Here is a 16,201-nt window from a genome sequence, read left to right as displayed (position 1 = left end):
TAGTTCACCTAGTTTTTGCCTGTCGGGTCATACAGATGGGGAGGGCCTTTTGTAGATGCCTATCGTGGGCCATGAGGGGGATGGCTGCCCCCCATCATTATGTCCATATCTCCAAGCCCAAGAGGGATGACTTGGGGATATGGCTCTCCTTTCTCCAGTCCTTTAATGGTCATTCCTGTTGGCTGCTGGAGGAAGTGTTGAACACACAGCTGGAGCTTTACACTGATGCTACTGGCTCCTGTGGTTTCAGTGCCTTTTTTCAAGGGGAGTGGTCTTCGGAGCATTGGCCGGCCTCATGGGTACGCATGAATCTGTTGCGCAACCTCACCTTGCTAGAGCTTTTTCCGATAATTATGGCCATTGAGCTATGGGGGGAGAGGTTGCGCAACCGTCAAGTGGTGTTTTGGTCTGATAATATGAGATTGGTTCAAATGGTCAACAAACAGTCCACTAGATCCCCTCCGGTTGTGTCCTTATTGCATTTTTTAGTTCTTAGATGTTTACAGTTTAACATTTGGTTTAAAGCTAAGCATGTTCCTGGGATATCTAACGATATTGCTGATGCTCTCTCTCGTTCCCAGTTTGACCGTTTTCGCTCCCTGGCTCCGCCAGCATCCCCGGCGGGCTCCCCTGTCTCACCTATTTGTAAAGCCTCGTTTCTAGCTCTCTCTCATTCCCAGTTTGACCTTGCGTTTCCGCTTCCTGGCTTCGTCAGCGTCCCCCGGAGGGCCTCCCCATTCCGACCTATTTGTGGAACCTTGTTTCCGACGCTTGTTAGACCTTCTCTGGGCATCACTATCCCTGAAGATATTGTACTGTCGGGTCTGTGACGACTGGGTTCAGTCTGCTGGTGGTGAGTTTGTACTTATGTCACATCACAATAGACAACTAGCTTTGTTTTCCTACCATGTGCATTTACTACAGAAGGGCTCTTCGGGTTCCACGGTCAGCTCGGCTATGTCTGCCTTGTCTTTTTGGTTCAAACTCCCCAGTTGGGAGGAGGTTACAAAGGACTTTCCTGTCTGGTGCATTTTGCTAGGTTGGAGGCGCGCTACCCATTCCCCCGATTCTCTGCGCCCAAATTCACTTTCTATTCTCTCCAATATTCTCTTGCTGTTGCCCTCCGTTTATTCCTCCATTTTTGAGACCCTTCAAATTTCAATTGTCTTTCTCCTGGGCCTTTTTCGGTGCCCTTTCGCATCAGCGAGCTGGTTTCCAAATACAGATCCGTGTCGGGAGGTGTTACGTTTGCTGAGCACTGTGTAACGGTTTTGCTTTGTACCTCTAAAACAGACAGCTACGGCAGAGGTGGACGTGTCCTTTTGCATTCGTGCGAGGGCCCATTTTGCCCGGTCTCGCTTGCCTCGGAATTTAGATTGATTCGTCCCCCTCTTTCCTTGTCCATGCTGATTCTTCCGCCCTTAGCAGATTTAAATTTCTGAAGGTTTTCCATTGGTGCCTTGCATCATTGGGCCTTCCCTTGAAAGACTTTTTAACGCACTCCTTTCGCATTGGTGCTGCTACGGTGGCTTCTGGCATGAGTATCTCAGATACAGAGCTCCAGCGTTTGGGTAGATGGGAATCTTCTTGTTTTTCTTTGTATGTTTGACCACACTTGTTGTTTTGATTCCAGGTCCTCATCTGGTTTTGATTTGGATCATCTGGGATTCCTTTATTTACCGGGCAGCTCATAGGTCGGAATCACAGAGCTATGGAAAGAACTTGGGTTTTCTGTACAAGGTCGGCAGAATCCGTTTGGCATGGTCTGCGTGGCCTTCACTGATGTCAGGTCCTTCTAGAGTGTTTACGTCTTCGTTCACATGTCTCCAGTCCCATTACTTTGCTCCTGCACACTGGAGGCAACGATGTGGGTTAGACACGTTCTGTAGATCTGGTCACTGCTGTTATGATATTGCGCACTGCTATGCAGTTTTCAACAACTTAGCTCTCTTTTGGTCCGAGATCATGCCTCACCTGTTTGGGCACGAAACACCCCTGGTCCCCGTTTGGAAAATTTCCGCCGGAAGGTTAATTCCTAGGTATCCAAGTTTGTTCGGCACGTTGAGGGGTTAGTGGTCCGGCACAAATATTTGGAGGGTTCGAATGGTGATCTATTGAGACCAGATGGTGTTCACCTTAATGATATTGGCCTGGATATTTTCAACGTTGGCCTTTAGTATGGTGTGGAACAGGCGCTGGCTGCAGAGGGGCGCTCGATATATGTACGGTGATGTGCATGTGGTGTTTTTTTTTACCTTGCCAGCATTTTAAGTTTGCAGTAATGGGCTATGCCCTTAATTTGAAATTGGAATTAGGCTGTCTGTCCAGCACTTATGGTAAGGACAGGCCCCCTTTGGAATTGTTTCATTAAGGCACTGGTTTAAAGTGTTTACATGTTCTGTTGGAAATTAAATAAAGCTGTCGCCTTGCCCCTTTTCCAACTTAATAGTAGCAAGTGTGGTTTCTTACACGGGGCAAGGGAGGGGTGGTGTTAAAATGTTAATAGTTTGGTTTGCCTAGCCCTATGCGCCTCAGCAGTCATGGGGTTTATTCATTTTAAATCATCATGTAGAGAAAAAGCTTTGTTTTCTGAAACATCAATTCCTGGCATTTTTTTGTTGTATTTTGATTTGAGACAGTGGCGTGTATTGTCACCAAAATGTCTCCCTGGCTATTATTTGAGTACTGTTAAAGGCACGGAGGAAAATAAATGGAGGTAATCTAAGAGAGAGACAGTTCTGAATGTTATATGAAGGCCTGCAGCTGTATTCTATGACTACACCAACATTTTCAGTTCCAAGCAGGTTGTGCTCATTTACCTACTCTTCAACCAGCAGGTTGTGAGTAGGTCAGTAACTAAGCTGTTCAGCATAACAGCAGTAGAGGAAATGAGGTCACTGAGATCAGGTCTGGCCCAAGACATTGTGCTGCCTGGATCCAAGAACAAAAAATGCTGCCCCCCCCCCCCCCAAAAAAAAATCACGCCCAACAAAAGGCCCCCACATCCATTATTTTATATAAATATTAAATTAAGAAAATATTATATATACTGTTATCTTCTTCCATAACTCACCACCGGACAGGTCCACCAAACACCCACTGTCTGTCGTCAGTCCTCCTGTGATATCTGACGTCATTGCGTACACCATGATCATTCGAGGGACGTTCCCCGAAGGAGAGACTCTGCCTCCTCATACTCATCGGTTTGTCGCATTCTAAAATTGAGAAATGCCGCCCGTAACGCGCCACAAACTGATGACACACAAAACTGCTGGAGTCAATTTTCTGCCCCTCTCCAAGTGCTGCCTAGGTCCAATGGACCCAGCAGGACCCATGGTAGGGCTGGCCCTGACTGATATGTTGTCTGAAACAGTTGATCACAAGACTAGCAGGACAGAACTATAAATCTTTTGACAGAAAAAACTGCTTACATTTATACAGCTGTTTCTGTGGAGTTTCACTTTAATGTGTACATGGTATTTTCACTGCTGTAAAAAGGTGTGCTCAAAATCCCTTCACTGTGAAGGAAGAACACATTGGGGTTGATTTACTAAAACTGAAGAGTGCAAAATCAGGTGCAGCTGTGCATGGTAGCCAATCAGCTTCTAACTTCAGTTTGTTGAATTAGGCAAAATTTATTTCTATACAGAGCTGCACCAGACTTCGCACTCTTCAGTTTTAATAAATTAACCCCCATTGTGCCAGAAATCTCATCCTGTGAAAAAAACCTCATAATTGTGAAAGAAAAACCTGTTCATCATGCAGAAGGATTCCTTTTGTGTTAAACCTAAATACCCAATCTGGAGAAAGTCCACCACTGTGCAGATATGAAAATACAATAAAATAAAAACACAGATGAAAAAAAAATCATGGTTTATATATAATGTATTTCCATTTTTCTATTGTCCAGTTAAAAAATAGGTTTCATTGTAATTTCCCCTTTTTTAATAAGATATCAGGATACATTGTGAGTCATCAATCATTTTTGCATTAGACCAAGAGATTGGTACATTTAGAAATCTTGAAAAGTATTCTTTTTTGAACAAAGTATAACTGTGTTTACCTGCAAGAATTTACCTTACATATGATTTTGCCTTCAGAAGTAGTTTTTCACTTTAGTGTGAATTGTTGTTTCATCTAATCTGACAAATTAATTTAAATGTTAATCTGCAGAGCTATGGTGTGAGACAGATATATGAAACTAGACCTAACATCCAATTGGATGCCTTGCACATTATGAAATAAAGTTAGCTCTGCTTATTGTATCTCATGATAAAATCAAGTGTATGTAATGGAATAAATTTTCCAAGTTGCAATTTATTATAGCGTATACCAACATCCTTAGCTCATCTCATAACTTGGTGCAGAATTCTGTCATAAAAACTACACACTCAAATTATTTTTGCAGCACCTATTCAACCTACTTGCTCCATCTGGTGGCTGATTGGTATAACTTCTTTGATTTCCATGAAAAGGCTCTTGTGTCACTGTTTGTGCCGCTGCAGCTGTCAGTGTTGGTGGCCTTCATAAGGGAAAATAATCAGCACATATTATAACAAATAAATAAATGTGTGTGTATATATAAGCAGAACTCTGTGAAAATCATAAGTAAATCACCCACACCGTTGCTAAATTTCTGAAAATCTCTTCATTAGATACTAAAGCAATAATTGTGTTTTAAAGAACAATGCTGTACATTGTGGGCATTTTTAGTACTTTTGCCAACTTGCATTAGTATTAGACTAATTTTAATAATTACCATTTCTGTTTAGTGCAAAAGCTTTTCTTTGAAGAGATTCGAGTACAGAACCAAATCCAAAATCTTTTTTTTTATAGTACACCAAACAAGCTGAACAAATTGTACACTGACCCAAAAATTAACATTTTCTTAAGAGTGGATAAAGGACTTTCATTTGTCTCTATGTGATAATTTTGCCCAAAGGTTGTACTATAACCAAGCTAGAAGCATCTCAGATTGGCCACAGTTTACCATAAAGTTCCCTTATGCCAAGTTTGATATATCCAAATATTTAAAAGGTTTCACCAAAAAAAAAGGAACACTTCGATTTCTGAGCACCTGTAGTCCTTTCTAAATACCAATATCATATTTTATTCAAAAGTAAGGTAAACAACAACATAAAGGGTTGATCCACAGGGAAAAAAGAACTGTGGTTCAAAGATTTGTTACGAAAAAAGAAAGTATAGTAAAAGAAAGCACGGGCTGAAATACCAATTGAAGGTATAGATTTAGTGAAAATGTTAATATTAGATAAAACACTAATCCATAAACAAATAAAATGAGTAAACACTGTAAATAAAAATATTTTTGGATAAGGCTAATAATGTTACTACTATCTTACCGCAAAATGGCACTGATGGCAGGTTTAGGTGTATAAACAAACTTCTGTAGACTTGCAGTCATCTCACCTTGCATCTGCATGTAGGAAAATATAATACACCATACAATAGTTTAACAAAATGCAGTAAGTTTGAAACATAACAAAATACTATAATAAACTTCACTTGATAACAAAAAAGGACAAGAAGTTTAGAATTCATGTTTACATCACCTTAATCATTCATCAGTTAGTTGTCTGTTAACAATAGTTCTGAAGTTTGAGAAAAACAAAGACATACTGTAAAACTAATAAAAATAATTTTCTATGAAACCCTTAAAATATATTTAAATTCTGTAGCGCTGATTTCTGAAAAATGAAAAAAAAAAAAAAAAAAAACTAGACCAAAAGTAGTTAGGTAGCCCATAGCACCCAAATATTTCTTATCAGTATAACACGGTAAAGGGATCTGATTGGTTGTCATTAAAGATGTTGCGAACATAAAATTTTATGTTCGCGAACAGCGAACGCCAACTTCCGCAAATGTTCGCGAACAGGCGAACCGGGCGAACCGCCATAGACTTCAATAGGCAGGCGAATTTTAAAACTCACAGTGACTCTTTCTGGCCACAATAGTGATGGAAAAGTTGTTTCAAGGGGACTAACACCTGGACTGTGGCATGCCGGAGGGGGATCCATGGCAAAACTCCCATGGAAAATTACGTAGTTGACGCAGAGTCGGGTTTTAATCCATAGAGGGCATAAATCACCTAACATTCCTAAATTGTTTGGAATAACGTGCTTTAAAACATCCAGTGTGTGAATACGATCAGGTATGATGTTGTATTGATCAGGTAGTGTACGGGTTACGCCAGCTTCACAGTGACAGACCAAACTCTGACAGACCAAACTCCCCGTTTAATGCACCGCAAACAACCGCAATCAGTCCATTTGCAGTGGGCACAGTACAGTCTGTGGGCCTGACACTCACTAGCAGGCAACTGCAATTATATTACAGAGGAAAAATTAAATGAATGTTTTATCTGCAAGGTGCTGTGCCACCCTATATGAGTGGTGGGCACTGGCAGTGGGCACAGTTCAGACAGTGGGCCTGACACACACTGGCAGGCAACTGCAATTATATTAAAGGGTAAAAATTAAATGACTTTTTTATCTGCAAGGTACTGTGCCACCCGATATGAGTGGTGTGCACACAGTACAGTCTGTATATAGAAAAAAAATAAATAAAAGCAGACTGATATACCAGCCCTAAAAAGGGCTTTTTGGGGTGCTGTCAAGATGCTGTCCTTACAGCAGGAGTGGGCACAGAACACTGGCCTAGCTAATGAATTCCCTATTAATTCAGAAGAATCAGCAGCACTCTCCCTGCTCTAACTAACACTGCAGCTTCAGAATGAATCTAAGATGGATGCTGTCCTTGCTTTTTTATAGGAGGTGGGAGGGTCTGGGAGGGAGGGTATGCTGATTGGCTGGAATGCGTCTGCTGACTGTGAGGTACAGGGTGAAAGTTTGCTCAATGATGATGTATAGGGGGCGGACCGAACATCGCATATTTTCGCCCCGCCGAGGAGAACGCGAACAAGCGATGTTCGCCGGGAACTGTTCGCCGGCGAATAGTTCGGGACATCTCTAGTTGTCATTAGGGTTTCTGGAAGGAATGGGATGTTGCAGTATCAGATTCTATCTGCAGGTAAAATCTAAGATCTTTAGCTGCCACTTCCTGAAAACCTCAATGAAGTGGAGCCACTTCCAGCTTCCAAAAACTGTCTTTCCTTTTTTACCTGCAATTAAGTATACTTTTAATATTTTAACCTATGCAGGGCAAAGTAAAGTTAACTTAGCTCCACAACCCCCACCCCCCAGCAGCATATATTTGCTTTCCCTCTACTCCCATGCTGTTTCTTTCAGCTGATGGGAATAAAGTGAAGTGCTTGACACTTCCATGTATGTGTGCATGTGACTTATTCCCCTTCTCCCATGTTGCATTCTGATTGCCCCAGTCCCGCCACATGGTGCCATGACACATAACAATAAGTGAAACCAAATCCAAACCTTCACACTTGCTTTGACACTTGTTTTTTTTGTGTGCCTATGCACGTTGTGTTGAGGGTGCTCATTTATCTTCAAAAAAGGCAATACACTGCAACATGCATGCACATTGTATTATTGTACCATGCATTTACACACAGTACAATGTGCATACAAAAGTGTGAAAGAGCCTTAAATCCATTTTCATCAAAACAAACGTTTTTTTCTAGGAAATTTCTTTCAGGCTTCAGATTTAAAAAAAATATTTTTAATGACTTACTGTGCTGATTTACTAAAGAGGTAAAGGCATTTCACCTTGCAAAGTGAATGTTCACTTAGCTTTGTAAATACAGTGAAGCTAGGGGCATGGCCGACTTCTGGTATTTGAGGATGCAATCTAGAAGGCCTCTCTCTGCACATTATCTCCACCACCCTTAAATCCTGTCTGTAATCCAGTGAATATACTCTCTGGCTATCACTGGACTGTTCACAGGAAAACTTCTGAATCCTGAGATAGTAAAGATTAGGCAATTTGGAAAAAAAGACCCTGACAGACAAATTTGCACGAGATCCAATCAAAGATGGCACCGATAAGAAACAACCACGGCATTTGTCTGATATAGCCAACCAGTAGTCATCCAAGGGGCCTGACCACAAGAATTCTCCTGCACTGCCAGAATAAGACCCTGGAGATCATTTCACCTGGTGACCCTGATGATCAGAAACAGACCTTGGAAAATAACTCTTTTTAGCACTAATCCTTGCCACTACCTAAACATATCAGACCACAACATAGCTCGAAACAATGCATATTCAACTTCTTCTTAGTTTCCCCCAGGTTTTTAGGTTGAAATTAAGATGTATATGTCAAATAATAATAGAGAATAGGCATTAAAGCGATACTAAACTTTCTTTTTATTATTTTTTTTGAGTTTTCTAAAAAATCCAGTTTTCTCTTTCGTTCATTGACGGACACAGCTCCATACCTTTTTTGACCCTTGGGACGTCCCAAAGCAGTGTCAATATGAGGGGTGGGAATAGCAATAAACATACTTCCCAAAGGCTAAACATAGCCAACCAGGTAAAACAGGAGCTCAAGAAGGAAACAACTTGAGCTCACCTGGCAAAAAGTTACACCCCCAAAGAGGACTAATTCTCTCCAACAGCGGCCTGCAAAACCTTTCGGCCAAAGGCAGCATCAACAGATGCCAACATATCTACCCTACAAAAATTTGTGAAAGTGTGCATGGACGATCAGGCGGCCACCTGCAAACCTGCACCACTGACGCCAGATGACGGAAGGCCCAAGAGGCATTAAGCGCTCTCGTAGAATGCGCCTTAACAGGAAAACAGGGGATCCTGACCTTTAACACAATAGGAATGCACCACCGTCTGCCTGATCCATTGGAAATGGTCACAGCAGATGCGGCCAGCCGCTTACGGGAACCAACCGTAAGGACAACCAGGGAATCCAATTTTTTGGAATGACTCAGTTGCCGCCAGGTACACCCTGATTTCCTGAACCACATTCAAAGAATGTAAGGCAATCTCTTTGGAAAGCTTAGGCTTAGAACACAAGGAAAGCAACACAATGCTTTTATTTTAAAAATGGAAACCAGAGACAACCTTAGGAAGGAAACTGGCAGAGATGAAGCACAACTCTATCCCTGAGAACCACCAAGTAAGGTGAACAACAAGACAGCTGCTAGCTCCAACAACCTCAGTGCAGAAGAAATAGCCACCAAGAAGGCTACCTTTTGGGACAATGTAAGCAGGGGAATCTCGCAAATATTTTCCAACGGCGATTACTAAAAACCGACAGCACAAAGTTGAGATCCCATGAGGGCAATGGAGACTGTACTGGGGGAGCCAAGTGGCGAACCACAGAAAGCGTGGCCAAAGGGCGAAGAAAGCAAACTGTCGAACCTGGGCCTTGATGGCACCCGAGGCCAGGTGCTGCTCAACACCATGTTGGAAGAAACCAGCTCCGAATCAATGAAAGAGGAGTGGGAGTGAGCCCTGGGGGATTCACATCCGCAAAGTATGCTCCTCAAAGGGGATGGTAAAATTACCTAAAAGTAGATTTACTAGCTTGCAGCAGCATGGGAATCACAGATTCAGACAACCCTCTAGCCTGCAGCACCTGGTTTCGACAGCCAAGCTTTTAAAACCAGTGACTATAAAGCAAGATGGAAGATTGGCTCTTGAGCAAACAGATCTCCTCTAAGAGGAAATTACCAAGGTACATCGACAACCAACCACAACCGATCTGCGTACCAAGACCGGCAAAGCCAGTGGCAAAGGATGGCCGTAATCCCTACTGCCTCGAGCCTACGCAGGAGCCTTGGCAGGAGTTCCAGAAGAGGAAAGCCATATTTCAGATGACACCGGCCCCAAAGGAGCCACCAGTGCGTCCGTGGCGACGGCCAGAGGATCCCAAGACTGTGCCACAAACCCAAACACCTTCCTGTGGAGACAAGAGGCCAACAGGACTAACTCGGGAGTTCCCCACAAGAGACACCACTAATGAAACACCTCCAAGGAGATGTCCATTATATCGATCGGTAGTCTGGATTCTTTCAAAGGTCGGATGCCCTGAACGCAATCCATGTTAAAAACACACCACCCCAACCTGGACAGGCTGGCATCCATGGTGACCACCGTCCAGTACAGGGGAAGGAAGAATCACAATGTTGAAGTGCCGGAGAGCGAAGCCACTGAAGCAGGGACCTTCTCGTACCCCGACTCAACAGGATCAGATTATCTAGAGACTGGATTCTCGCTTCACATAGCAAAAAACTTTCTTGCAGAGGTCCCGTGTAAACAGATATTTGAACTTGTCCCATGGGATGAACACCCTGGCTGAGTCCAGAACAAACCCAGATAGTCCAACTAGGTGGACAGAACCAAGGCCAATAACTGGAAATTACATTTACAACCAAACTCCTACAGAGTCCGCACAGTAATCTCCCTGTTGTCCATCAGAACAGTCGGAGACTATGCTCGTAGAAGATCATCCAGATAATCCAGTACCGCAATCCCCCGATGACGCAACAATTCCAACACCGGTGCCAACACTCATGAAAGCCCGAGGGGCTGAGGTGATACCTCTTGACAATGCTCCTTGCCCACGGAAAGCGGAGGAAGCACAGATGACCGACCTAAAACGGAATATGAAGGCAAGCCTTCTTAATATCGATAGAGACTAGAAGATCCCCCTGAGGTAGGGATGCCACTACCGTACGAATAGACTCCATTGGAAACATCTGTACCCGCACAAGAACCGTTGAGAACTGGAGGTCCAAGATTGGACATCCTTCCTAGGACCTGCGAACATGTTTGAAATAAAAGCCATGAAACAAACGTTCCTATTCTGAGACCAGAACAATCACCCCTAGTAGTAGCAAGTTTTGCACCACCCCGAAGAGACCTCGCAGGCGGTCTGGGGATAAACGCAGGTTGGAAGGAGAGAACCGCACTAGAGTAGAAGATCAAAAACTCAATCTTGTAGCCGGGCCGATCAAATCATAGACCCACCTGTCTGATCAGGGAGGTCCACCAGTCCATAGGTGATGGCGCCAACAGGGGTAATGGCGCCCCTTCAGGCAGAAGAGACCTTGTTCGCAGGCCTGGAAGGACCTGTTCTCGGCATACCAGACTGGGTCCGCAAGGAACCTCCGGAGGAGGTCCTTCCAGGGAGACTCCGAACAGACAATTCCCACGAAGGGAAGATCAGACAAGGCCTTCGAGACAGCCTGGTCCGCAGACCAGTATATTCGCTATATCATGTGCCAAATGATATTGCTGTCATGGACAGCTGGAGACTAAAGGAGCTGCATCCAGTGAGGCATCACAGACAAACTGCAACCCCTGGACCAAAAAACCTGTCAGCTCTGCAAGGGCAGGAGGAGGCTGTTCCCCCTTCCAGATCCCAGCTGAACAGCTGTGCCCATTTGGGAAAGTCAGGGACACCAATGCTATGGTGAACACCGCCCCAAGGACCGAACCAGCCAATGTAAAACATGTGGCGGACCAAAGTCTCAGCTCTCCTGACAAAAGGATCTTTTTAAAAATGGAGACTCCTCCACCAGAATTATGGTGTTTTTTTTCAGCCTGGGAACCTGAGAGTCCCCCCACAGCTGGGACTGCCCACGTACTCAACAGAGACTCCTCAAGGGATACCGTCTATTGAAACGCTCAGGCACCACCATATTGTGTTTAGAACAAGTCCACCGATTCACAACAATTTTGTCACAGTAGGCGGGAAAAGGGGAATACCTTTGCCGCTTTTTAGGAACTGCAGGCCCCAACGGGACCGGTACCTCTGACGCAGCAGCGGCTGCATTCCAATATTTAAATTACCCGTACTGATACAATAAGTGTATCCACCTGCGCCTTTGCATGCGCATGTGCAGTAAAAGAGGAATCATCCTTACCGTCAGAACGCCCGAAGTGCATGGACGCAGACCCAGCAGAGTCGCTCTATACTAAGCTCTGCCTGAGAACATAAGCAGGGGAGGTCCACAAAAGGACAACCTATTAGACCCGCAAAAAAACCCCAAAAAAACAAGAGGGTTGCCCTCCAAAGAGGGCATAATAGGACATAGTCCCCTTGAGGGGGAGTAGGGGCGCGCCGGCCGTGACGCAGATGCGCAGTCAGTACCCCCACCCACATAATAATGGCTGCTACACTTCGCTAAAAAATTAAGCCCCCCCCCCGGTTCAAGGGAGGCGCCAGGCTGATCATATGGCTCCCCCTTGATGGGGGGAGGTGGATGCCCATCCGCAGCTCTATCAACCCGGACAGCAGCTTGGACAGTCTGGTCAACAGCTCGGACAGCTTGGCCAGCAGCTCAGACAGCCAGCCGCGAGGCCACAAAGTCGCGGCCTAAATTTGGGGCCCCTCCGGCCGCAGGAGTAGTGTGTCCGCCGGCAGCTCTGTTAGCTTGATCAGCAGTTCAGACAACTTGGTTAGGAGCTTGGAGAGCTTAGTTATGCACTCGGACACCTTGGTCAGTTGCTTGGACAGCTAGTTCTGTCAGCCATGAGTAGGCTGCAAAGCCGTGGCCTCAATATTCCGCTCAATCAGGGCACGTGAGTTGCATGTCTGCCGGCAGCTCTGTTAGCTTGATCAGCAATTCAGACAGCTTGGTTAGGAGCTCGGACAGCTTGGTCAGGCACTTGGACCGCTAGTTCTGTCAGCTGCGAGTAGGCCGCAAAGCAGCGGCCTCGATAATTAACCTGATCCGGCGCGTGAGACGTGCATCTGTTGGCAGTAACGTCCTCTATATCGCAGATCGGACAGCTTGGTTAGGAGCTTGGACAACTGGGCCAGCAGCTCGGACAGCTTGGTCAGTCAATCAGACAGCTTGGTCAGTCATTAGGACAGCTTGAACAGCCATGAGTAGGCCGCAAAGCCGCAGCCTAAATTTTCAGACCGATCCAGCCACGTGAGGCACGTACCTGCGGATGATGAAACATCTGCTCCCCCCAGACCAATAATCACTGCAGGGAGCCCAAAAGACATCTCTGCCCCAGTCACTAACCCCCCAGGGGACCAGGAACCCGCTCAAAAACCCCCGTGTGTGATCTGGACAGTCCGGTCAGCAACAACCACATTCACCCCCTCCCTTCTGGAGCGTGTAGCAAAGCCAGCTCCTACCTCACCCGGGGGGAGGGGAGTGGGTTGGATCTCAGCAGGGAGCTAGGTCCTTACTCTTGACTAGGCAGAAAAGAAGCGCTAGAGCAGGAAGTGGGAGTATACTCCCTGGGACTGCCCTATGGGCGTAGTCAAATTCTTAACTCTTTTCTGCCCAGTGTCCTACTCCTAATGAGGGCAGCATAACCCAAGGGTCAAAGAAGATATGGAGCTGTATCCGTCAATGAAGACGAAAGAGAAATCTATTGTTTTCCCTAATATATAATGTTAAACCTATCCAGTTACCACCAGGTTGCAAATGATGGATCTCAAATTACTCAAAATGTTTGGGCATTTATATACAGCCTGCCCTTCACTACTACATGAAAATAATGTGACCCTGGTCATTTTTTCAAAGCAGAAAATTACACACATACCTTGATTTGGAAAATGATAATTTTTAGACTTTTTAAGCTCCATTTTATATCCTGCAAACCCATTTCAAAACTATCAATTTCTGGGGCCAGTCCACACCCAAGGATTTCCTTAATCATACTCTGTTCTATTTTAAATTAACTGGCAACATCATATATATATATATATATATATATATAGAGAAGTTTCACATTTTAATATTTTATTCAGAATACAACATAAATGACATATCAAATGTTTAAACTGAAAAAAATTATAATTTTAAGGGAAAAATAAGTTGATTTTGAATTTCATGGCATGAACACATCTCAAAAAAGTTGGGACAAGGCCATGTTTTCCACTGTGTGGCATCCCCTCTTCTTTTTATAACAGTCTGCTAAACGTCTGGGGACTGAGGAGACAAGGTGCTCAAGTTTAGGAATAGGAATGTTGTCCCGTTCTTGTCTGATACAGGCTTCTAGTTGCTCAACTGTCTTAGGTCTTCTTTATCGCATCTTCCTCTTTATGATGCGCCAAATATTTTCTATAGGTGAAAGCAGTGGCGGCTGGTGATCAAAATTTTTGGGGGGGGCGCAAAAAGAAAAATGTAATAGGTATTGCTTCGTGGCAAATAACGCGGTAAAAAAATTGCGTGACTTTGAGGTCATGGTACAGGTGATGGTATAGGCATGGCACAGGTGATGGTACAGGCATGGCACAGGTGATGGTACAGGCATGGCACAGGTGATGGTACAGGCATGTCACAGGTGAGGGTATAGGCATGGCACAGGTGATGGTATAGGCATGGCACAGGCATGGCACAGGTGAGAGTATAGGCATGGCACAGGTGATGGTATAGGCATGGCACAGGTGATGGTTTAGGCATGGCACAGGTGATGGTTTAGGCATGGCACAGGTGATGTTTTAGGCATGGCACAGGTGATATTTTAGGCATGGCACAGGTGATGGTACAGGCATGGCACAGGTGATGGTACAGGCATGGCACAGGTGATGGTATAGGCCTGGCACAGGTGATGGTACAGGCATGGCACAGGTGATGGTACAGGCATGGCACAGGTGATGGTATAGGCATGGCACAGGTGATGGTATAGGCATGGCACAGATGATGGTATAGGCATGGCACAGGTGATGGTACAGGCATGGCACAGGTGATGGTATAGGCATGGCACAGGTGAGGGTATAGGCATGGCACAGGTGAGGGTATAGGCATGGCACAGGTGATGGTATAGGCATGGCACAGGTGATGGTACAGGCATGGCACAGGTGATGTTTTAGGCATTGCACAGGTGATGGTACAGGCATGGCACAGGTGATGTTTTAGGCATGGCACAGGTGATGTTTTAGGCATGGCACAGGTTTTTTTTTTGGCATGGCACAGGTGATGTTTTAGGCATGGCACAGGTGATGGCACAGGCATGGCACAGGTCGGCTTCAATCACTTACCTGCTCTCCTGGGCTGCCTGCGAGGCGTCCACGGCGCTGCTCCTCTCCTCTCGTCCTCTTCTTCTGACGGCGGTGGGATTCCGGGAACCGTCCACGGCACTGCTCCTCTCGTCCTCTTTTGTCTTCTTTGACGGCGGCTCTCTCGGTCTTCCGATCGGTCCGGCGGGAAGGAGATCGGGCGGTGATGGTGCGTGACTGACGCACGCACCGGCCCCGCCCCCATTGCGACGTCAGCGGGGTCAGCAATCGGATGTCCTGGATGATGATTGGTCCAGGCTGGAGACTGGACAAATCACAGCCAGGATATCACGAAAGTGGGGGTGTCCTAGCACTATGACCTGCGCCCAGGTTACGCCCCAGAAGGCAGCCAATCGGCGCCTCTGCTGGGTCGTAAACCCCACCCCCCCTAGTCACCACATAGGCCGGCGAACGCGATTTTTTTTTAACTTTATTGTTCTTTTTTGTAATCTTTTTTTTCTTTCTTTTTTTAGGGGGGGGGGGGGCGGCGCCCTGGTGCCCCCTATGCACAGGCCGCCACTGGGTGAAAGATCTGGACCGCAGGCTAGCCATTTCAGTACCCGGATCCTTGTTCTATGCAGCCATGATGTTGTATTTGATGCAGTATGTGGTCTGAAATTGTCATGTTGGAAAATGCAAGGTCATCCCTAAAAGAGACGACGTCTGGATGGGAGCATATGTTGTTTTAGAACTTGGATATACCTTTCAGCATTGATGGTGCCTTTCCAGATGTGTAAGCTGCCCATACCACATGCACTCATGCAACCCCATACCATCAGAGATGCAGGCTTCTGAACTGAGCGCTGATAACAACTTGGGTTGTCCTTGTCCTCTTTAGTCTGGATGACATGGCTTCCCAGTTTTCCAAAAAGAACTTCAAATGTTGATTCGTCTGACAACAGAACAGTTTTCCACTTTGCCACAGTCCATTTTAAATGAGCCTTGGCCCACAGAAAACGCCTGCGCTTCTGGATCATGTTTAGATATAGCTTCTTTTTTGGCCTATAGAGTTTTAGCCGGCAACGGCAAATGGCACGGTGAATTGTGTTTACCGACAATGTTTTCTGGAAGTATTTCTGAGCTGTGTTGTGATTTCCATTACAGTAGCATTCCTGTATGTGATGTAGTGCCGTCTAAGGGCCCTAAGATCACGGGCATCCAGTATGGTTTCCCGGCCTTGACCATTATGCACAGAGATTGTTCCAGATTATCTGAATCTTTGGATGATATTATGCACTGTAGATGATGATAACTTCAAACTCTTTGCAATTTTTCTCTGAGA

General features: G+C 45.3%; 1 protein-coding gene across 1 annotated transcript in view; it reads right to left on the bottom strand.

The window, feature by feature from the left end:
* Positions 1-16,201, bottom strand: part of HFM1 (helicase for meiosis 1) — a gene marked incomplete at its 5' end in the record, with an annotated part of 582,583 nt that overhangs the window by 86,201 nt on the left and 480,181 nt on the right. The window contains 2 exons of the mRNA XM_082266347.1: positions 4,425-4,522; positions 5,361-5,434. Coding sequence (XP_082122473.1) covers positions 4,425-4,522; positions 5,361-5,434 — 172 coding nt within the window. The remainder of the gene's footprint in view (positions 1-4,424; positions 4,523-5,360; positions 5,435-16,201) is intronic.

This window comes from Pelophylax lessonae (assembly GCF_965119305.1).
Source record: "Pelophylax lessonae genome assembly, chromosome: 8".
Classification (NCBI taxonomy): domain Eukaryota; kingdom Metazoa; phylum Chordata; class Amphibia; order Anura; family Ranidae; genus Pelophylax; species Pelophylax lessonae.
This window is presented reverse-complemented; position numbering and strand designations above follow the sequence as displayed.